At 36.7% G+C, this 23,361-nt stretch overlaps 1 protein-coding gene across 1 annotated transcript in view; it reads left to right on the top strand.

The window, feature by feature from the left end:
- Positions 1-23,361, top strand: part of LOC136851429 (sodium- and chloride-dependent glycine transporter 2-like) — a 48,342-nt gene that overhangs the window by 4,270 nt on the left and 20,711 nt on the right. Inside the window, exons 2-6 of the mRNA XM_067125514.1 lie at positions 16,199-16,333; positions 16,451-16,594; positions 18,887-19,088; positions 19,826-20,019; positions 20,244-20,427. Of these exons, the coding sequence (XP_066981615.1) occupies positions 16,199-16,333; positions 16,451-16,594; positions 18,887-19,088; positions 19,826-20,019; positions 20,244-20,427 (859 nt within the window). The remainder of the gene's footprint in view (positions 1-16,198; positions 16,334-16,450; positions 16,595-18,886; positions 19,089-19,825; positions 20,020-20,243; positions 20,428-23,361) is intronic.

Consider the following 23,361-nt stretch of genomic DNA (forward strand, 5'->3'; position numbering starts at 1 on the left):
TATACATCGGAGTAAGACCAATCCCCCCTGCCATTGCCTGTTGGATTTTAACCAATGTCACCTGTCAGGTGTCCACAATTAAAGCCCAAGAGACAGAGCTATTGTGAATCTCGCAATTACGTAAAGAGGCCCCGTAGGGAGGTAGTGCCGTCAGTGTATGTGTATATATATATACGTATATGTATATATATATATATATATATATATATATATATATATATATATATATATATATATATATATATATATATATATATATATATATATATATATATATATATATATATATATATATATATATATATATATATATATATATATATATATATATATATATAATATATGCACTGTAATGGCCTACTAGACCACCATACAATAAATATCTTCAATCACCAAAACTATGTACTCACAACACCAGCAACGAATTCCACAGTTGGTGAAATAGTGCAATTACAATCACTATGTGCAAGAGGATCCAAGGGGGACAAACAAACACTATGAAAAACCACATAATATTTAATACATACAGATCAGACAAAAGCAAAACCTGAACCTCGCAAAATACATAAACCAAAATGAATACCAAACACCCTTAACTAGCAAAATCAAAATACACTCACAATGCTTATGACAGATGCAAAACACTTATATCCAAAAAGGAAGGGGCCCAGAAAGAAAGAGAAGGTCAATAATCATTATTATTTAAATAGTGTAGCCAGACCACTGAACTGATTAACAGCTCTTATAGGGCTGACCCGAAGGATTAAAATGAAATGGAGTACCAGGTCTACGCCATGGGCTAAGCACTGGGACTGAATGATGAATGAATAATGAAATTTTTAAAATATGGAAAAAGGCATATGCTTCCACACTAGGGCACATGCACACATTAAATACACTTACTCAAGTTTCCATCTGCACAAAAAAAAAAATAAATAAAATAAGCTGTGTAACGATAAAAATCAGAATAGCTTAAGGTTTTTTAAATACGGATATTAGTTGGCCCATGGGCCTTTATATTTTCATAAATTACTTTTTATATTTGATCAATTAATTTACATTTCCTCATGAATATTAAAATTGGGTAAACTGAAAATGTTGCAGACTGATAAAACTTCACCAATCGACTTATTTCCAAAAGTTGATAACCGATGTTAGTTATTGCATAACAAATGTTTAACTGTTATTATCACTTTGCATTCTGAGCATTCTAAATTTTTATCACAACTTACTTTTACTAAGTTTTCGCCTATTACATTACTTATTTCTTTTGGATCAAGTATTTTTTCCCATCTTGCAATATGGCATGTCTAGGTGGTTTAACATGGCTATCATTTATTTTCTTAAATTTTTCCCACATTTTTTGTTTGGGAGTACTATTAGAGAGATCTGATACATATTTCCTCCATGAAATGATACTTCTTTGAATTACTTTTTTTTATTTTTATTTTGCAGAGATTTTGTTATAGAGAGGCTTCAATTATCAATTTCTAATAATAATATAGTTAGTTTTTGAAAATTTTTTCTAATACAGGTAATGTTTTAATTATTTCTATTCACATTATCTAATTGCCTTCCAATCTGGTGTTTTATTTAGTTTTTCAGACCACCATGGGACTTTGCGTTTTGTTGGACAAGCTTTTGATTTTGGCATTGCTTTATCAGCAGTATTTTTAATGAAATCAACAAGAAACCCATTTGTTTCAATATGATCTTGTATATACTCAAATGGTGGGATATTCCTAGTGTGGAATTCATATCGCTCCCAATCTGCTGATAAATGTTATATTCAGAGACATGCTTGGCGGGATTATTTTGCAATAATGAAATTAATACTGGAAAATGATCACTGGTATGCAAATCATCAACTGTGTCTACTATGCTTATTGTACATAAAGTTAAGACTACTGAGAACAACGTTCCATGTGTTTTTGAAACATATGTTTTGATTTTGTTATCATTTGTATAGCACGTCATTTGAATCTATGAATTCTTCTATTTTACTTCCCACTCTAACTGAGTTTGTTCCTTGGCATAGTTAAGTAATTCTTTTAGTTTATCAGTGTCGTAATTTTTATTAGGTTGGTTGTATAAATTATAAATTACATAATTATCGTTTTTTTTATTCGGATTTTAACATCTGATATTTACAAGCCAGTAATGTTTACAGGTACTCTGTCATAACCTACTTTGTTATGTACATAATATATGCCTGTAACTAAATTTCATTCTTCCCTTTGTCATAAAGATGCTAAGGTGTAATTTTGTATTGTTGAAAAGTTTTGTTGACATGTTGTAAACATAATATTATTGGTTCATATTCTTTTAGCAATCGTTGTACTTCTCCTAGGTGTATTCTAGTATGTGGACCATTTACATTCCATTGTATCATATAGCTATTGAAAATATTATGTTATAGCGGCCGAGTTTACTTTCTTTTTTTGTATTATCAATTTGGATTTTTTCTGATAATTTACTCATGACGTCTACTTGTTCTTCTTTATATTAAGTGTGCAATGCACAAGCAACCTTTTTCATGGGTGCTCAAATCAGTGGCTTATTTTTCCTATATTTTATAAAATTTCTTATGTTTGTTAACCATCTTTTGTTATGTTTTTGTGATTATTGCACAAAGCAATTAAACAATCATTACAACCACATGTGTTATCATGTATATATCTTTTTTCATTTGTTCTTCGACCAATTATTGGAGACAGAGTAATCTCGTTTCCTTGCTCAGCGTTTTGGATATATGCTCCCATAGGTTTTACTATAATTTTAGATATATGCTCCCATAGGTTTTACTATAATTTTAGGAGTTAAAAGTATAATACTAACTTGTTTTTGTTCTTTCTTCATATCCTTTGTCTTTGGTTTAACCGACGATTCTCTAATAATAGTTGGTTTCTTCGTTTTGAGTGGAGTTCTCTCCACAGGTCTCTTTTTATCTTTAATTTCTAATCCATCGCAACTTTCCTCTACTACTTCTGTGGTAGTATTTTCTTGAGCTATTTGCATTAATATATTTTATATGAATCTGATAAAATATTATCCCTATCATTTACACCTGTTTCTTCAATCTTTACGAATTTAATTTTTTCTGTAAAGTATTAATTTCTTCATGAGATTTATTTTTCTGTGCTCCGTTACTACTATCTGTATGCGTTTTTCTTTCATTTTTGGTTTTTGTTATTGAAGAATATGTATGTTTCTTAGACGAATCTCCAATTCCTATCACTTTTAATTCTAATTTACCGTCTTTTATAGACATACCATTTCTTTCTTATGTATGTTTCTTAGACGAATCTCCACTTCCTATCACTTTTAATTCTAATCTAGCTTCTTTTATAGCTACCATTCTTTCTTGTAATACTTTAAACTCTGTATTGTATATATGGTACATACATTCTCTGAACCTTGCATGATGGTCTTCCCACAGTTTATACGCTTTGGTTCGCAGCACTTCCATTGTGTGGCATGTTCTTCAGATCCACAACACGCGCACACAGGTTCGTTTCTACAATATTTCTTCGCATGTCCATATTTACTACAATTGTGACATTGTAGTAGCTTCGGGACATATGGTCTTATTTCTCTTGTTTTGGCCCAATATTTTTATATTTTGAGGTAGGTCTTGACCTTCGAATTTTATTTTTGCGATTTTTAACATTTGCTTGCTTCTCCGCTTACTCGGTAAATTATATACCTCATAATCTTGGGTTCTGGGATATCTTTTTTTAAGAGATTCCAAGAGAATACTCTTTTCGATTGGTTCGTCACTGTTCTCAGGAAGCACAATGGTACCCTGAATGTTATTCATAGTGTCATGTTTTTAAATTTTTACCTTTATGTTATCTATTCTTGTTTTAGACAAATAGTCCTCAGACTGACTCTTTGTTGTGGCTTCTATAAGCCACGTATTTTCTCTTTTCTGTCTAAACGACATTTCTGCTGTTGCTTGTTGAATGTCTGTTTAATAGGTAGTTTTCTAACTTTAGGGGTGAAATTTTTCGTTCTGTTTCTAAGGTTAGAAACCTTGACCAACTTCCACTCCCAAAGAGGGAGTCGAAGTGAGTCAAGGTTGGGTCAAGACGATAGTTACTCTTTTTTGGGTTTGCTCTGTACTGGAGTATAGTGTTACATTGTAATTATACTGGGATTTTTTTTTTTTAGATATTTCTAAAGAAAGGTTGTCAGAGGAGGTTCCAGCGGTCGTCATCTGTGCCGAGTCAGTACCATCAAAGGACCCAGGGGTACTTGAATCTTTATAACTACTACTCATAAGATTAAAGTATAAAAAAAAACTAAAATAAACTTGAAAACCTTAAAAAGATATCATCAGCCTTTCATGGAGTTTATTCTTCCACCAATGGCACAAGTGAGAACCGACTCCCAAATGTCTGTGTCCCCACCCTACCCCACAGGGGATGGCACATTATTAGAGTGGCCCAGGTGTAAGCCAAACCCGCTTGCTGGGACAGAGTATTACAAGAATACAGTCATCCCCACCCTAATCATGTTATGGGCAGACCAGACAGAATGCCGAGAGTCCTATCCCCAGAACCAAACCCCCCTGGAATCCGTGGCCCAGCCCTGAGGAACAGTTCCACCTTGTAGCTATCAATTCTATATCTCTCAGATCCAAACATTATCAGGTAGTTGGTGGTCCTACATGGTGCCCACTATTTAGCTTCGGATATAAACCCAGTCCCAGCTATGATATCTTTTCCTATTTATCAGATCCAATAAATTTGAGCAAAAGTGGAAAATTCCACAAAAATTAACCCAAAGGAATATATAATGATAAATGGGACTCTTGGACTCAAACTCAGGAACGAATTCCTGGGGTTCAAGAGTCCCCTCACCATGTCAAGGTGGTCCCAAGTCGAGGGGGAAGAGAAGGTCAAAAAGAAGCGGAATATCCTAACATTTCACAATCTAACTTGATAATAATTAAATAAATAATTCACTTTTTTAAGGTACCCTCAAAAAGGCCAATACCAATCTCCATATCTGGAACAAATCCCGAAGGGGAATTTTTTAGTTGATAATAAGTTCGTCGTCCCATGGGCTCGAACCAGCGAAGGACAAGAACTCAGGACTACAGTGGACGCTTAACCCACGCGGCCAGCAAGTGAGTTATGTATATATATATATATATATATATATATATATATATATATATATATATATATATATATATATATATATATATATATATATATATGTATGTATGTATGTATGTATGTATGTATGTATGTATGTATGTGTGTGCGTGTGTGATAACAGATCAGTGTCGACCTTTGACACTTAAAAAAAACACAAATTGGAGAACAAATATATTCGTAAGGATATAAGTTTCTGAACTTGTGCTCCCTCTTCAGAGGGAGCATGAAGCTCTGAAACGGCATGTGCTTCTGAATATATATATCGGATTAAGACCAATACCCCCTGCCATTGCTTGTTGGATTTTAACCAATGTTACCTGTCAGGTGTCAACAATTAAAGCCCAAGAGACAGAGCACTAGCCGCCAACAATTTTTAAGACTCCACAATATTCTGTTGTGAATCTCGCAATTATGTAAAGAGGCCCTGTAGGTAGGCAGTGCCGTCAGTGCACCTCATGCGATGCACTGTAGGCATTACTTAAGATTCTTTGCAGCGTCCCTTCGGCGCCTAACTGCAACCCCCTTCACTCCTTTTACTGAACCTCTGTTCATATTATCTTCCTTCCATCTTACTTTACATCCTCTCCTACTGAACCTCTGTTCATATTCTCTTTCTTCCATCTTACTTTACATCCTCTCCTAACAGCTGATTCATAGTGAAACTGTGAGGTTTTCCTACTGTTACACCTTCAACACCTTTTACTCTCAACTTCCCTTTCAGCACTGAATGACCTCACAGGTCCCAGCGCATGGCCTTTGGCCTAAATTCTATAACCTATTCTATTATGTAAAGAGATTTCAATCTCTAAAGCAGCTGATGGTTGTACCCTGAAATCAATTTTCACATACATGTTTTTAAAAGCAATACGTATAAGTAGCCCTGAATACATTAACGATGAAACAAATGTAAAAAAAGAATACAGGCATGAATTTAAAATTCAACATCATAAAATACATTAAAAACGGCAACAAATACTCTTTATGATAACAATACAGAAACTTACAATACATAAAACCTGCTTGTACTACTATATAATAATTTCAAACACATACCCTCTCTACTTAATTTTGAGTTTGTGTGGCATTTTAGAACAATAAAATAATGATGACAAACCCGTTTTGGATAATACAGTTAATGGAAGGATCTACATTTTAGAAGACAATGGTAGAAGATATTGATAAATATGGCTGAATTTCGAGATTCTCTATTCCACACAACATCTGTTGGAACGTAAACCGTGATGTAACAATATGGTATGGTACTGTTATACAGTCAAGAAACCCTCATGAGCAAGTTCGAGGTTAGGTTAGATGGAGCAGCGAGTATAAGGAAAGCCACTGATTCTACTACGACAAGAACAATATGAAGTAGATCCTCTCGAAACGAAAGAATGGCAGTCTATGCAAGAGCAGAAAAACTCCCAGTAAACCAGGAGTTGAAGCTTCTAGAGTTCCCAGCTTCTAAAAGACACAGTGGCCCAGACCCAGAATCTGACCCTCCCGAGACATAGTGCTATTAACTTCTAAGATCAATGCGCTGGCAGATCTGAAGTGGTCAGTTTCAAAATTTTCAGAAGGGAACTTAGTTGGAAGTATTTGAACAAATAGTCACATCAGTTGCATTTAGAAATTCAATATCACAACTTAGCTACTCAAAGAAACTGATTTTGAGTAGGAAGGTTAAAAGGATGATAACACTTGTCCTGCAAAGCTTAATTATGGCCACATCAAAAATGAATGTCCATGACTCCTGCAACACACATTTTTGTTTTTGTTTGCACTGATATACACATTTCACGTTCCGGTGGGAGAATTAAATTGCAATGAGGGGTACAAATCGGAGTTGAAAAATTATGACTGATGATCAAAAATGCAGAATAAGTAAGTTAAGTTCAGTGATTTTTTTTTGTATCCCGCCTCTTTCTCAGAAAATTCCTGAACTTTATTATTATTACTCTGAAGATGAACACTATTCATATGGAACAAACCCACACGGGCCATTGACTTGAAATTCAAGCTTCCAAAGAATATGGTGTTCATTCGGAATAAGTAACAGAAGGTAATGGGAAATACCAAAAGAGGAGATTGGTGATTAGAAAAACAGATAAATTAACAAATTAATAAACAAATAAATAAAATTGTAAGCAAATATTAAAATACAAGGTGAATTGTATTAAGGTAGTGATGCATTGCACTTTTGCTTGAACTTCTCTAGTTCCAACTGCACGACATCTCCTGGGAGGCTGTTCCAGTCCAATGTTGTGAGGAATAATGCCTGATGATCAAAAAGTTCAACCGCGAGGCACATTTACTGCATACTGGTGCTGCTACTCAGCGAATCTGGTCGCTCTTGGCAGGAAAAGGGGATCAGGGAACAATTGTGAATATGAAAGATATCTGTTAAAATAAAACTTGTGAAAAATTGACAAGCAGGAGACCAATATTATGAAACAGAAACCTACCACCACGAATGTATCTAAAAGAGGTAAATCTCTGGCAGAAGCAGAAATCCACACCTGAGAACAGTATTCTACTAAAGGAAGGATATGTGGCCTAAAACAGGTTACATTGATTTAATCGCTGTTATAAATATATGAGGTCTTATGAACAATACCTAACTTTCTTGCAGCATTTACTGAAGCTTTCATTAGATGTTTCTCAAAAGTTTTATGTAAGTCAAAAGTTCCGCCCAGAATACTTAAGGCTTCAGACTCATTAAGCAGAGTCTCATCCATCTGAAGAGGATGATTGGGTGGAAAATCTGTACGATATATGTTAATCAACAGCGTTTGAATTTTACTGGAGTTCAGCCTCATACCTCTTCAACTACACCTTCACTGATCTGGTCCAAGTCCCGATTAAGGCTGAAGGCAGCTTCATTTCTCATTAGTGGAGAATTAATACACCTGCAATTGTTGCATCATCTGCATAGTGAACAATCTTGTTTTCCAGGCCAACAACAATATCACTTGTATACACTAAAAATAATAGTGGACCAAAAACACTACCCTGTGGAACTCCAGAAACAACAGGTCTTGGTTCACTAACGATCCCATCAACAACAACTTGCTGCTGCCTACCTGTAACGAAATATTGAAGTAATCCTAAAACATATCCACCCACTTCAAGATTCTGAAGTTTATAAATAAATTGGCTTATGATTTATTGAACTGAAAGCAGCATTAAAATCTACCTGAATTACTCTATACTCAAAACCTTTATCAAGGTTCTCTTACAAATCGCATGCAAAGTCTAAAAGAGTGTCGCAGGTACCTAACCGCCTCCTATATGCATATTTACTATCAGCTAACAATCCTTTAGATTCCACATAATTATATACTGGCTTAAAAATAACTGTTTCTGTAAGTTTGGAGATGACAGGGAGAATAGAAATTGGCCTGAAGTTACTGCAGTCTGTAGATATGCCATTCTTTGGAACAGGCACAGTACTATTAAGCTTGCGTTCACCAGCAAAGATGCTACATCGACATAAAATTCTACAGACTTTACTAACCTTGGGAGACAGCACACTAGAAACTGTTAAAAAAAGGGAAGAAACCATTAGGATCTTCTCCACCAAAGCTATCAAGATTATCCCAAATTTTCTTAACATCCCTAGAGCAAAATACAAACTATGTGAGAATAGGTTTAGGATGGCAAGTATCAGGGAGAGGGATATCCTCAGCTAGTGCTTAGTTTTAAAAGCTCGATTAAACAGTCAGCCTTTTCCCTAGGGCTAATAACCAATCTTACACCATTCATTAGTAGTGGTGGAATGGAAGATGAACCTGACCCATAGATAGATGATGCCAATTTGGTCCACCACAGATGAGGCTGAGTAATTCCTTCAAGTTTCCTCTTCAAGGAATTATCGTAATTTCTTTCAGCTGTATGGTAAGTTCTATTTGCAGCATGGAAAACTCAACATAAATGGTGTAATTTTCATTTGAGCGATTTTGTCTCCATGCGTTAAATTTGGTCTGTTTGTCACGGTAAGCTCACCTACATGTATCATCAAACCACAGCTGGTCTTTTGTCCTGAATTTGACGGCCTTTAAAGGACATACCTTATTAAAACAGCCATCAGCATTTCATTTAACTTATTCTTGGGATCAGGATCTGATGTAGCATTTGAAATATTAATTCCAAGACAAGCTTCAGTAATGGGATCCTAATTGGCTCTAGATTTCAGCCAGACCATTTTTCCAATGGTGGCATTAGGAATATACTGATTGAAAGATATATCCACCTCAATTGCGCAATGAAGAGAAGTGCCTTTATGTTCACAGACCTTGGACTAGACAACTGCTGAAACATCTGTGAATATGAGGTCTAATCTATTACCAGAAATATGTGTGCATTCCTTAATTAGCCAGACAAAACCGGAGGATACACAGAACTCATGAGCAGACCAGTCATGTTGATCTGTGTAATTTGAATTGATTGATTGATTATGAAATTTAGGTCTTGAAGACCAAGCGCCGGAACCCATCAGGATTATTCAGTGCCATAATGAAGGTGAAATATATAAGTTAATGATATGATTGATAATGAATAGGTGAATGATGACATACTAGTAAAATTCAGCGTTAAAATATGAATGTAAAAATGAAGAATGATATTGGATAGAACCAGCAAAAAATAAATATATATTAAACTTTTATGCTTAAAATATACACTTAGTATATAAAATAAATATGACTAAAATCTTTATTGAATATACTAAGATCATATCTCATTAAAATTAACCAGATTCTTTCAGATAACACGTACGGTTATCTACCTCAATGTGATAATTTAAAATTTCTAAAATAGTCTTCCCAGTTAGTAAGCACTTTGCCCTAAGGCGATTAAATTTAGGACAGTGCACCAGCAACTGCTCACTGGATAGCTGACCACCACAGTGAGCACAAACTGGGGCACTGGCTCCCTCTAAAATATAGCTATGAGTGAAGCGGGTATGGCCAATCCTAAGCCGTGTTAGGATGATCTCAAATCTTATGTTACGATTACAGCCTGAACTCCAAAAATCGATACTTTTCCTAATGTTTCTGTACTTCCTATTTATGGATAAAATGGGGGAAGTCCATCTCTGCTGCCATTTTGTACGAATGTATCGTCTGATATGGACGCATATCCAAATGTGGCACCTTGTTAGTTAAGAAATCACATCTCGCAGGATCCTTTGCTTTACTATCTGCCAGTTCGTTCCCTTCTAGACCAGTGTGCCCAGGAATCCAACAAAACTTTACTGATTTGTGGCGAACAGAAAGATAAAAAAGCCATTCCTGAGCCTTTTGAATTAAGGGATGGGTAGGGTTAAACTTCTTTACGGCTTCTAAAATACTCCTTGAGTCACTATATATTACCATGGATTTCAATTTCTTATCAGATGCAAGATTTAACGCATCAACTATGGCTGTTGCTTCAGCAGTGAAAATGGATGAGGAGTCTGATAACTTTTTTATATGTGATTCCCCCTCACACACCACTGCACATCCTACTCCATCTTCCGATTTTGATCCATCCTTATAGATTTTCCTGTCATTTATATGCCTCTCATCATGCTCCAAAAACTTGTTTCTGACTTCTTCTGAACGATCTTTCTTCTTTGTCTCTTTAATGTAGACATCTATTGCTGGAATAAACCATGGAGGGATAGCAGGATGTTTAACTTGTAGGATCTTCTGTGTTTTTATGCTTTCATCCTCCAGTTCACCCAGCTGTCTGATTTGAAATGGTACTGAAGATCTAGATCCAAAAAGCCTTGAGTCACAATGTTTTAAGATCTCAAAAGAAGGATTCTCCATTGAGCTTTTCAGCCGCATGGTGTATCTCAGACTTAGTGCATGCCTCCTTAAGTCCAGTAGTAGCTGATGGGATCTACATAAATACTTTCAAGGGGTGAAGTTTTAAAGCTCCAGTGCAGATCCTTAGTCTCATATTATGCACAGCGTCCAATTACTTAAATTTAGTCTTTGAAGCAGATGAGTATACTTGGCAGCCATAGTCTAACTTTGATAAACATACTGCATTATAAAGCCTTAACAACGACTTCTTATCAGCACCCCAATTAAAATTAGATACTTTTAAAATATTTAGTGATCTCTTCACTTTCACTTTTAACTGGTCAATATGATTATTCCAAGTGAGCTTTTCATCAAATACCATTCCTAAAAATTTCACTTCATTAGTGTAAGGTAAAATAATTCCATTTAAGGTAAGAGTTGGATGGTTTCCTTAGTTCGGCTTCTGCAGAACCGAACAGCAACAGTTTTAGATTCGGAAAATCGAAACCCTTGCTCATTAGCCAACTTGCTTACTTTATCGATGGCTCTTTGCATGAACCTGCTAGTAGATGCTGCATCATATTCTGTGCAGTACAGAGCCAAATCATCTACAAATAAAGACCCTTTTACTGGTGATGATATCTTCTCTAATACTCCATTAATGGCAACAGCAAAGAGAGTGACACTAAGGACACTACCCTAAGGAACTCCCTCTTCTTGTAAGAAAGGTCGTGATACATGATTCCCAACCCTTACCTTTATATACTTCTGATAAAAACGGATTTATAAATCTGATCATTTTTCCTTTAATGCCCATCTTATACAATTTTTTTATAATACCATAATGCCATGTGGTGTCATATGCCTTTTCCAAATCAAAGAAAACTATTCTTTGGCACTGTTTAGCAAAACCTTGTTGTATTTGGTTTGAGAGCCTGAGCAAGGAATCTAGAGTAGATCTACTTTTCCGAAGCCAAACTGGAATGGAGAAAGCAATTTATTTGTTTCTAAGTGCCATACAAGTCTGGTGTTAATCATCTTTTCCATCAGCTTACAAACACAACTGGTGAGAGCTATTGGTCTGTAGCTGCTGGGTAAAGCAGGATCCTTGTTTGGTTTCTTCATAGGGAGGATTAATGATAATTTCAAGCTCTTAGGAATAATACCAGTTTCCCAGATTTCATTTATTATATCTAAAAAGAAATTTCTTTGACTTTTCTGGGAGATGTTTCAGCATTTCATAAAGTATTTTATCTTCACCAGGGGCTGATGGTTTGGTATTCTGCAAGGCATCTTTGAGTTCCTGCAGTGTAAATTTTGCATTATATGGTTCAAAGTTATTTTCACTTAAATCAAGAGAAATCTGGGCAATTCTAATGTCTTGGAATTCTAGAGAATTGTTCTCACTACTTGATATTCTTGAGAAATGTTCTCTTAATTTTTCTGCGACCCTCTCTGGTTGGGTGATTAGGTCATCATTTATCTTAAGGGTAGGCAGAGGTTCAGGGACAAACTTGCCACTTAGTTTTTTAATTTTCTTCCAAATCATTTTAGATGGTGTTATTGAGCTAATGCCATTGATGTAGTACATCCATGACTCTCTTTTTGCTTTTTTAAAATATTTATTTTGCATGGCCACAGCACGTTGGTAAATAACTTCGGCTTGGGCAGTTCCACTCTTATACTTTTTGTAGCATTTTCTAGTGATCTTTCTCATACTACTGCAGGTTTTGTTCCACCAAGGAACTGCTGGTCTAGAGGGCTTCCCTTTTGTTGTTGGAATAGAGGCAATTACACTGTTGATGGTGGTGTCACTGAGATGGATGGAAATGATTTTACATTCTTGTCCATGAGAACAGACTCATTAAATTTCTTCCAGTCTGCTTCATCTACCTTCCATTTGGGAGGTGACTCTGAGGGTTGATTCTTAACTGTTTTTATATGAATTGGGAAGTGGTCACTCCCATTTGGATATTCATTTACTGACCATTCATAATCAATGTGAACACTAGAGGAGCAAAAGCTCAGATCGATAGCCGAATAAGTATTGGAGTAGATGCTATGGTAAGTCATGGCTCCATTATTGAGTATAGTGATACTATGATCATCCATAATACCCTCCAACATCCTACCCTTGGCATCTGTCGTGTTTCTACCCCATATGGGGTTGTGAGCATTAAAATTACTAAGGAGGAGGAAAGGAGTAGGAAGTTGATTGATCAGTGAATGAATATCACTATAAGTGAAATCTAAATCAGGAGTAAGATAGATGGAGCAAACTGTAATTTGCTTGTCTAAAATGAAAGTTACTGCTACAGCTTGGAGATGAGTATTAATTGATAGCAAGGAGTGTTGCAACGACTTATGCGCAATAATTACTGCACCTCCCATAGTTCTATCTCTGATTGGTGGTGGAGAATTATATATGCTGTAATTTACCCCAGGATTATATTGTGTGCTTCAACGCTTAGTTTCCTGGAGACACACAATACCTGGGATATGGTCATGGAGCAGCGCCTCCAGCTCTTCACTTAGTGCCCTAAGACCTCTACAGTTCCATTGTGTTATTGATGTAAAAACTATTTTTTGGGCTTGGTGAAATGCCCTTTGAATGAAGCCTTCTCATTTACTCTCTTTTGTTTATCAGTATTATCAAGAGATGATTTGGAAAAGACTGGTCCTGACAGGTTTTGGTTTATTATCTGTTGATTTACTAGTGTCATTTCGTTTCCCTTTCTTGTCAATTTGTTTCAATTCAGGCTGGGTTTCTTGCATCAAGCTTAGTACTTTGTATCTATCACTAAGTGATGCATGTTTAATTGGAGGAGATGATGAGGGGAAACATCTCTTTTGGTGCTTTTGCTCCTCAGTCGCTATTAAATCAGGCAGAGACTCTGCCTGAGACAATTCCAAAGTGGTTGGGTTAGGTGCCATCTTATCCTCCTTGGAGGCTTGTGCTCTAGCCTCAACAGGCCGAGCAACTGACCCAGATGGCTGGGCCACCACCACAGGGGTTGATGCACCTACTACATTAGAGGGTGCTGCCACTGCACCCCTAGTGGTAGATAGGGGTTGTGGCTTAAGAACTTGAGCATAGCTCCTAGGTTGTTGACCTAATTGTCTTTTTGCAAAACAGATACTTATATGCTCTGCATTGGCTTTATTTAGTGCAGACAGTTCAAATTTGTAAATTTCACAATTTTTGCTATTGGATTTATGTTCCAGTTGGCAATTAACACATTTTGCTTTCCTATTACATTCATTATCATGATGGACACCAGAGCAGTTTATACAAATTTTATCATTTTTGCAGTTTTTTGATGGGTGGCCAAACTTAAAGCAATTACAGCACGGTATTGGTCTTTGCTGGAAAGGACATACTTGTACCCTTTCATTTTCAAATATGACATGAGAAGGTACTTCAGAGCCTGCAAAGGTTAAAATCATCATTATGGCAATAGCTGCCTTTTTCATTCTCCAAACTGAAGTGGGGCTCATTTCTAGAATTTCTTCTTCTGTCATGTCATAAAGGTCTTTATCAAACAGTACTCCTCTCCCATGACTAAAGCTTAAGTGGGGCTTGATCTTCGTAATCATTTCATCATTTTTTACGTCCAACAAGGTCAGCATATATGCTTGGGTTGTGGATTTGGCATGAATAAGAACGGTGTTCTTCCCAAAACGAGAAATATCACCGCTCTTTATTCCTCCCACCTTTTTCTGACGAAAGCTACAAAATTTATAATAGTTGTAATTTTCCTCCTTAGCTGAAGCTACCACCCATATAGGAGGTTTAGGAGTCCTTATCTCTGCATTCTGCTTTCTCTCTGGTTTATCCTGAGCCCATTTAGATGGCACATAAACGTCCATGTCTTTGGGAACTTTGTCTGTTAAGGCTCCTGGTACTGTAGCTTGACCTATTTGTGTGACACTTATCATCCTACTAGCCTTTAGAGTCTCATCATGGCTACTAAAGGTAACCCACGCTTCCCATTTAGATTCAATATCAATAAAGTTCATCCTGATTTCTACAACAGTTCCAAATGATTTCGGAGCTGTCAAGATCATTTCATAATCACAACTGACTGGTAAGTCTTTGATATGGAGCATTCTCAAATTTTTCACACAACCTGGCTGTGTTGAGGATTTAATTTTGGATGAAGACTTCTTAGAGAAGTCCGTGCTTGCTTGAAGTCATCATCAATGAAGCATGGCTAGAGGGTCCAGGAGGGGAAGTCAGGAGGGCGATCAGGATATTTGTTATTACTGCTTTTTGTCAATTTATTTTTGGAGAAGTCATCAACGTTTGGAGAAATTTCAATCTCCAAGGCAGGTGCAGAGATCATCATCTGTAACAGAACATCACCATCAGAGGGTTAGGGGTGCTCGAATCCTTATAAATGCTAGACATAAAGATTTGAGAGGGGTAAAAAAAAAATAATAATAAACCTGAAAACCTTAAAAAGATATCATCAGCCTTTCATGGGGATTATTCTTCCACCAATGGCAGAAGTGAGAACTGACTTCCAAATGTCCGCGTCCCTACCCTACCCCACAGGGGATGGCACAACACGATTATAGTGGCCCAAGTGTAAGCCATACCTGCTTGCTAGGACCGAAGGTATTAGGAGAATACCATCATCCCCACTGTAACCGTGTTATGGGCAAACCGGATAGAATGCCGAGAGTCCTAGCCCCAGAGCCGGACACCCCTGGAATCCGTGGTCCAACCCTAAAGATAGTTCCGTCTGATATCTTTCAGGTCCGAACGTTATCGGGCAGCTGATGGTCCTACCACAGTTCCCACTATTTAGCTTCGGAATTAAACCTAATCCCAGTTATGATACCTTTTCCTGTTCATCAGGCCCAATAAATTTTAGCAAAAGCAGAAAATTCCACAAAAATTAATTCAAAGAAATATATAACGGTGTATGGGACTCTTGGACTCAAAACCGGGAACAGATTCCTGAGGTTCAAGAGCCCCTCACCACGTCAAAGTGGTCCCAAATCGAGGGGGTGTAATTTGAATTTAGCAACTCGCTGTGTTTTGCATTACAGTCTCCACAAATAACGAATGAAGCTTTTGAATCCTGCGACTGAGCCATACTAATCCTCCCCAAGAGATAATCATGTGTAGCATATAAGCTTCTAGTTGTTCCTACCATCAGATTCATTTTTGCCATAATAACGTACATAACTTAGTAAAGTCTTAATGGGAAACTTTTTTTTATTCTTTCGCAGCTGCTTTCCTCATCGTATATTTTATATTGGTGTTGTGTATTGGTCTTCCTATGTTTTTCATGGAGCTTGCTATTGGACAATACGTTAGTTTCGGACCAGATCAACTATTCCAGAAGATCTCTCCAATCTTTTCAGGTAATGCTGTTAACATCACATACAGTGAATATGATTCAGTATAATCAAGCTTTTATATATCTATATTTTAAAATTTCCTGCGAGATGAAAAACCATCAATTTTTCTTATTCTTGCAGGTGTTGGATGGGCATCGGTCACCATCTCATTTTTGACCGGTATCTATTATAACCTTCTCATGGCTTGGGCATTCTTCTACACATTTGCCTCATTCACCTCAACATTACCTTGGGGGCACTGTAATAACGACTTTAACTCACCAGGTAAGCTTGAACTTTTCTTGAGCACTTCCACTATCATACCACTTATACTGATTTGCGTCTCAGTTATATGCTGGCTGAAATATTGCTTAGCCAGGAAAATTTCCTCTTTTTAATCAAGTCTTTTCCCCTTTAATTTCAAACATACTGTATCTGATCAACTTCTACTTAAAATGATTATACTATAACGACACAACACCTCGTATAAAGATATTTAATACAGTAAAAAAAGTTTAAAATGATGGTTTCGAAAAACTCACACTTCGCCCATCATTCTATAGATAAATAAACTAAATCATAATGTGAATCTCACATATCAACATCAAGTGATTGTGCAAAAAAGGCTTGGCATCATAATTATGGTTGAGATTACGGGAAATTAAAGATACAGGCTTGCTGACTTTCTCAGAAGAAAATTCAATATTTCACGGTTTCGTTTGCTTGTAAAGCCCTTAAATCTTTGAATGCTTAATGTTCATGGTTCAAAGTCGCATTGTTAATTTCCATTTACCTACTGTGTTTTATACTATCGTATTTTCCACCAAATTATCAATTTCTTCCAATCTAAGTGAAGGTTATCCCATCAGCATCTCCAGCAATCTACCCTTAATCACTTCCTTGGCATTCATTCTCCATCATTCTGAGCTCTGTTTATATGACCTTATATGATATCAATAACTATTTTCCTCATGTGTTGTATGATCAAATCTTATTCCATTACCATTTTACAATTACTTGGCTTTCAAGTATCACATGACCAGTCCGATTTGAACATTATTACCATTAACTCTTTCCTGCTTCCCTTCTCTAAGTCAGCCTCTGTGCCCCAATACTTAATTTGCATGTGAACTAATTTCAAAGGATCATACTAGACGTGATCTTTTCATCAACCTACACTTTTCTACGTAAAATCCAGGTTAACAGCTTCTGTTCGCAGTTTCCCTTAGGCTCACATGTCCCAGTCACAACTTCCCGCTGCTAAACGATTCATTCCTTCAATTTTCTTCGGGCATGATCTGGTGGTTCGGCAGCACACATAGAACTATCGCAAATTATTTGCCTACTACACTTAAGCTGTTTCTTAGAATTTACACCGTGGGGGGGAGGGGTAGTGCCGTCAGTGCACCTCACGCAGTGCACTGTAGGCATTACTTAAGGTTCATTGCAGAGTCCCTTCGGCCCCTAGCTGTAACCCCTGTTATTCCTTTTATTTTACCCCCATTCATATTCTCTTTCTTCCATCTTGCTATCCAACCTCTCCCAACATTTGTTTCATAGTGCAACTGCAAGGTTTTCCTCCTGTTGCACCTTTCTGCTCCCAAGTTCCGTTTCAGCGCTGAATGATCTCATAGGTCCCAGCGCTTGGCCTTTGGCCTAAATTCTATATTCCATTCCATTCCTTAGAATCTACACATACAGTATAATACTTCTTACTTAGGGTATTCTCCAATATCTGACGTATTTTGTAACAGTTTTGTTGCCCCGTGAGTCATGAACTTATTACATATCTTTTTTGCATAACTTATGCATATGACATGTTACCCACAACACGAATAATCAGTCACTTTTATAAGTAGATTCAAGATTATTATCTCCAATTTATATAGCACGGGGGAATTTTCCTGCAGATTGTCTCTTATATAGTTTCAAAGCCAAGCCAATAAAAAAAAACAACGTTCACGATAATTAGAGATACATATCTATTTTTCTTACCTTAAGTTTACATTACAGATCCAGAAAAAAACTTTGTACAGCAAAAATGGTCTGCTTCTCCAGACAGGCACTATATTTCTTATAAAAATTAAACATTTACATAACAGCGATAATTGTTGGCTTTTCCTCCAAACTGGGTATAATGCAGTATATTGGGCCAGTATTGAAAAAAAAAATTAAATAATCACGGTCATCATATCTCTTATAATCGTAGCTTAGTCATTTTCAAAACCCTTTCAGGAATAGAGAAAGAAACTGCACAGTGCTATACTAAGTTAGCTGCATCAAATATGCACAATGAATTATGGCTGAGTTATTTGAAAAAATGTACATTTCATTCGTTTCGCAACCTCTCTTTACCCATTTAATGTACGGTCAATAAATATAGTTCATTAATATCGGCCCCCCCCCAAAAAAAAACAGCTGGCAACTACACTGTCAATGATTAACGCAGAATCTGCATCCTAAAATGAAGCAGATCTGGTGGCATGAGCGAAAGGAATGTAAAAAGTTCTACTATGCATAGATTACCCTGCTATTTCAGAGCAATTAACACGGGGTAATTTAAAGTCTATTCCTCAGAATGTTACGATCACAATGAAGCACTGAACTGCAGAAACCTCTCTCTCCACTACTACAACAGAACTTGCTACAGTATTGAAGAATACTGTAGAATTGGTGGATTAATGGTTCACAACCTCTCACACTGCCTTAGATTTAACACAAGTATAATACCAGTGAACAAACTGCTGTCTAGAGTAGCTCCAAGTGAGGAATACTTCAAGTAAGTAATCTTGAGTAGTTACCGCTATAGCAACAGTGCCTAATAGGCGATGGAAATACTTTCTTCCAGGGGTTTTACTGAAAAAAATTAAAAGTCGCTTACACTTGTAATTCTGATTTATATTCTTCAACAAAATGAAGGACACATGTCCAGATTTCTGCGAATAACATCATGTTCTCTATTTGCGGTTCCCAGTCTTTGAGAGAGAGAGAGAGAGAGAGAGAGAGAGAGAGAGAGAGAGAGAGAGAGAGAGAGAGAGAGAGAGAGAGAGAGAGAGAGTTTGTTTACCACTTTTCTATTTTATGTTGAAAATAAATGCTATGCTAAGATAAATTGCTAATTAAAAAGAATGACAACCTCAAGACAACGAAGAAATGAGGCTTAAGAGATTTGATACTGTAGATGATCATCTCTAGAGATTATCCTGCAAACCAAAATGTTCTCTCCAGCTAGATATTATCCTTGTTGGTTGAGCAAGTGCATGTCTTGACAATCAATCGACACTAGAACCACATATTCACTGTAAATTGCATCAATAAACTTAAAATGTAGAAGTAAGTCTGCATAATGGGCCTAAGTGTATACTGTACTTAAGTTTTTCCGCCATCCTGACCAAATGGAATATGGAAGAAAAGTTCACTTTTCAATAGAAAAAAAAAAAAAATATTCCGACATATGATTCCTGAATGCTAAATACTGAAGTTGTCATTTTATGCCTCCTTTCCCAATAACTCCAGGAATCGCGTCCTAGGACTGCCAGGTACCACCTGGGAGGACCTGGGAAACATCAGGTGGGAGATAGTTGGATGCCTCGCTCTGGCCTGGGTTTTGGTGGCACTTAGTATGACGAGAGGCATTAAGAGCTCTGGAAAAGTGGTCTATTTTACAGCCACTTTCCCATATGTCATACTCGTCGCCCTCTTCGTACGAGGTAAGTCCTACTGATATATCAGTCTGAGTAGTAGATGCCTCAAGTCTAAGGAAATGTCAGAAATTTGTCTAAGAATCGTAGGCTCTGTGGCTTGCCGCGTTTTAAATCAGTTCTACGAGGCTACTGTAAAACATAAGATTGGTTTCGGAAATTTTAATTAATCCTTTGCAGATAAACATTTTGGAAAATTCTGTTAATCGCCTGACTGGACTCCCAATAAACAGGGATAACCTTAGAAGGATCGTACAAGGGGACTGAATTCTACATCCTGAAAACTAACTGGACCAAGCTGAAAGAATTCGAAGTGTGGAATGATGCAGCATCCCAAATCTTCTATTCCATCGGAGTAGGTTTTGGTGGCTGCATAACTTTGGCTTCATACAGCAAATTCGAAAACAACTGCATGAAGTAAGTCAGTTCCTAAGTTGAAAAACAATGTCTCTCAATGTCTATGATCTATGAGGGCTGTGCAGAACAAGTTATGAACCTCAGTCTTTGGAATTTCATACATGCAATTATTAAATTTTTAATAAGCTTACAAGAAATGTTAAAATATTCACTTAAGACTAAAGCTATATGTAAGAACTGTTCAATAGATATATGCACTACAAAAATATATTAAAAATTAAATTCACCTCTAGAATCACCAAACATAATGAAAGAGGATATAGTTCATTTCTCCCACCCACCACCAGAAAAAAAAATTTTGTTTAAATAAATTTTGCCAACGAGTAAACTAAAAGTGTTACTGCCTTTTCATAACATGAGATCATTTTTCCTCACAACCTGTGCCAATGTCGCTCTATATACTGTCATGAAAGTTTGACAAGGAAAACATTCTAACACAATAAGGTGGATTTAAGCCAACACCCACGGACCATGAGGCTAAAGTTGTATGATTGACTGACTGATCTATTTAATATCAAATTAATTGGTGTCACAACAACAAAGGTTATCAACACTGAAAAGTATGTTGGCAAAATCTTTTTTTTTTTATAAAAGTATAAATTGGTGACAAAATTAAAATTCGTAAGTTACAAAACTAATTAAAACCACAAAAGCTTCAAATCATAAAAGCTCTTAAGACAGTACACAGTAACTTAAGTCAGCCAACAAGATTAATAAATTATAAAATTATATTCTGTTAAGGAGTCTATTTCCTTCTATAAACTCGAAAATACTGAATTGGTTAGAATTCCACTCCTCTTCGAGCATTCTTGAGAGGAGGTCATTGGCATCGCCACCGACATTCAGAAAGGAAATATCTCATGTCGCCAAGACTCGGACACTCTGCCAGAAAGTGCCACACAGTTAACGTGACCAAAAAAGTCATCACAGGACGCTGGGGTTCTTGTCAATCAGAAATCCATGGGCCAAACACGTGTATCTGATCCCCATACGACATAGGGCAGTTTCCCATCTCCTTGTTATATTATTGTAGACCCTTGGGAAACATGACTTAGTATTTTCCTACATTTTTTGGTTCCTTCCAACCAGACTTTCCAATGAGATTTGCCAAGCTTCCTTTACCTTCATCCTGATTGGTGAGAAAGTCTCTAGAGGGCAAAGGAATCAGTGTTTCTACAGCAATTAATGCAATGCTTTTTGCCAAACTGTCTGCCCTTGAAATGCCTATTATGCATATGAGGATGGTATCAAACAAAAGTTGATTTCTATACCACAAAAATAAACTAAAAACATCCATTTAAAAATCTCTAAGACAACTGGGTGCTTGGCATTAAACCTTCCAAAAGATTGTAGTACAGTCCAGGATTCAGTAAAAATTCCAGTTTTTCTTCATGAGTTAATATTTGGTGACGTGCATAAAGAACCACTGCGATAAATATCTGGGAAAATAGCTCCAAATGCAACACCTGCATCAGATTTAGACCCATCAGTGTTTACTGGAACATTATTCTTGTGTCAAACCATGTCCTAAAAAGAAAGCCCACATTACTTCTTCAAGTATCTCCTCTCCTGCATTCAGAAATTTCAGTATCTAATTTCTGGTAACTACCTGGAGAAATTAGGGAATGTCCGAATGAAAGGGGCCGTTGGCTTTGGAGATGATCTATTTAATAAGAAAAATGTGTTTCCAACCTAAATTTGAACTAGGAAGCTTCTGGAACCTTATCCAGCTACAAGCCAGCATAGTCTGAAAGTGAAGCACCAGAAAAAGTTTGCCAGTGTCCACATACATACTTTCAATAAGAGAAGCTTGGAAGGGTTCTGTGGTTATCTAAGCTCCTGTATTATGAACAGCTTTTTGAGTTTTTATTCTGTGTGGAGAGGTAGATGAATACCTCATGTTCATGGCCCAACTTTGGCAGGGCTAACGCCTTGTTTGGTCTCCACAGCTATTTGTAGTCAGCACCCCAAGAGGTATGAGATACGGGTTTCATTAGGCCATCATACATTAGGCTTTAAGCTCAACTAAATTAGAGTTCATGTGAGCTTACTATCAAATATTAATCCAAGGAATCCTGCTTCTCAAACACAAGGATTCTTTTGTCCTTTCATAATCAAATCTGGATTTAGATCAATACCCAGTATTAGACAAAGGAACACGCAAATTTTATGTTGCAGAGAATCTAACACCAAACATTTCTGCCCATTTCACTATCCTGTTGATAGTTGAAGTTGCCATTTTGCCACTACCGATCTGGAGGCTGTAAATGATACTGACAGATCATCCATAAACAGTGTTTACATTATACCCTTTCGAATTACTTTTGCAATGCCACTGATAGCTAATGAAAAAAAGGGTAGCAGTTAACACACCACCCCTGTGGAACAACCTCTTCTTGACACCACATCCTCGAGGGTGTCGTTCTTTTTTGAACTTACATCTTCGAAATTTTGGAAATACTTGAATGAAAAAGTGGTACCTCCCCTCTCATATCTCAATCGTAGAGGTTCTGCAAAATACCAAGCCTGCATGTGGTTATATGCCTTTTCTAAGTAAAAAATACACTAACATGGTGTTGTTTGATGCAAGTACCCCACATATAGCTCCATGTGGAATAGTACATTCGTGGTGGAATGCATGTTTCTGAATCTGCAATGAGCAAGGGAAAGATAAAGGTTACATCTAGGTACCACATAATGCAAGCAATTACCATCTACTCCATATTTTAACAAACATAAGTGGTTAAAGCAATGGGCTGGTAGCTAGTCGTCAAAAGGCTGTCTTTTTCTAGTTTACCAAGTGGTAGCATTCACAATGTTTCCCAGATATGTGGAAGAGTGAGTTCAATATATATTTGATTTATGATACTTAAAATTAATGTTTTTGTGTGTTCTCCAGCATGTTTAATCATTACATGTGGGATTTCGTCTTGG

Source organism: Macrobrachium rosenbergii, chromosome 3 (assembly GCF_040412425.1).
Source record: "Macrobrachium rosenbergii isolate ZJJX-2024 chromosome 3, ASM4041242v1, whole genome shotgun sequence".
NCBI classification, from domain to species: Eukaryota; Metazoa; Arthropoda; class Malacostraca; order Decapoda; family Palaemonidae; genus Macrobrachium; species Macrobrachium rosenbergii.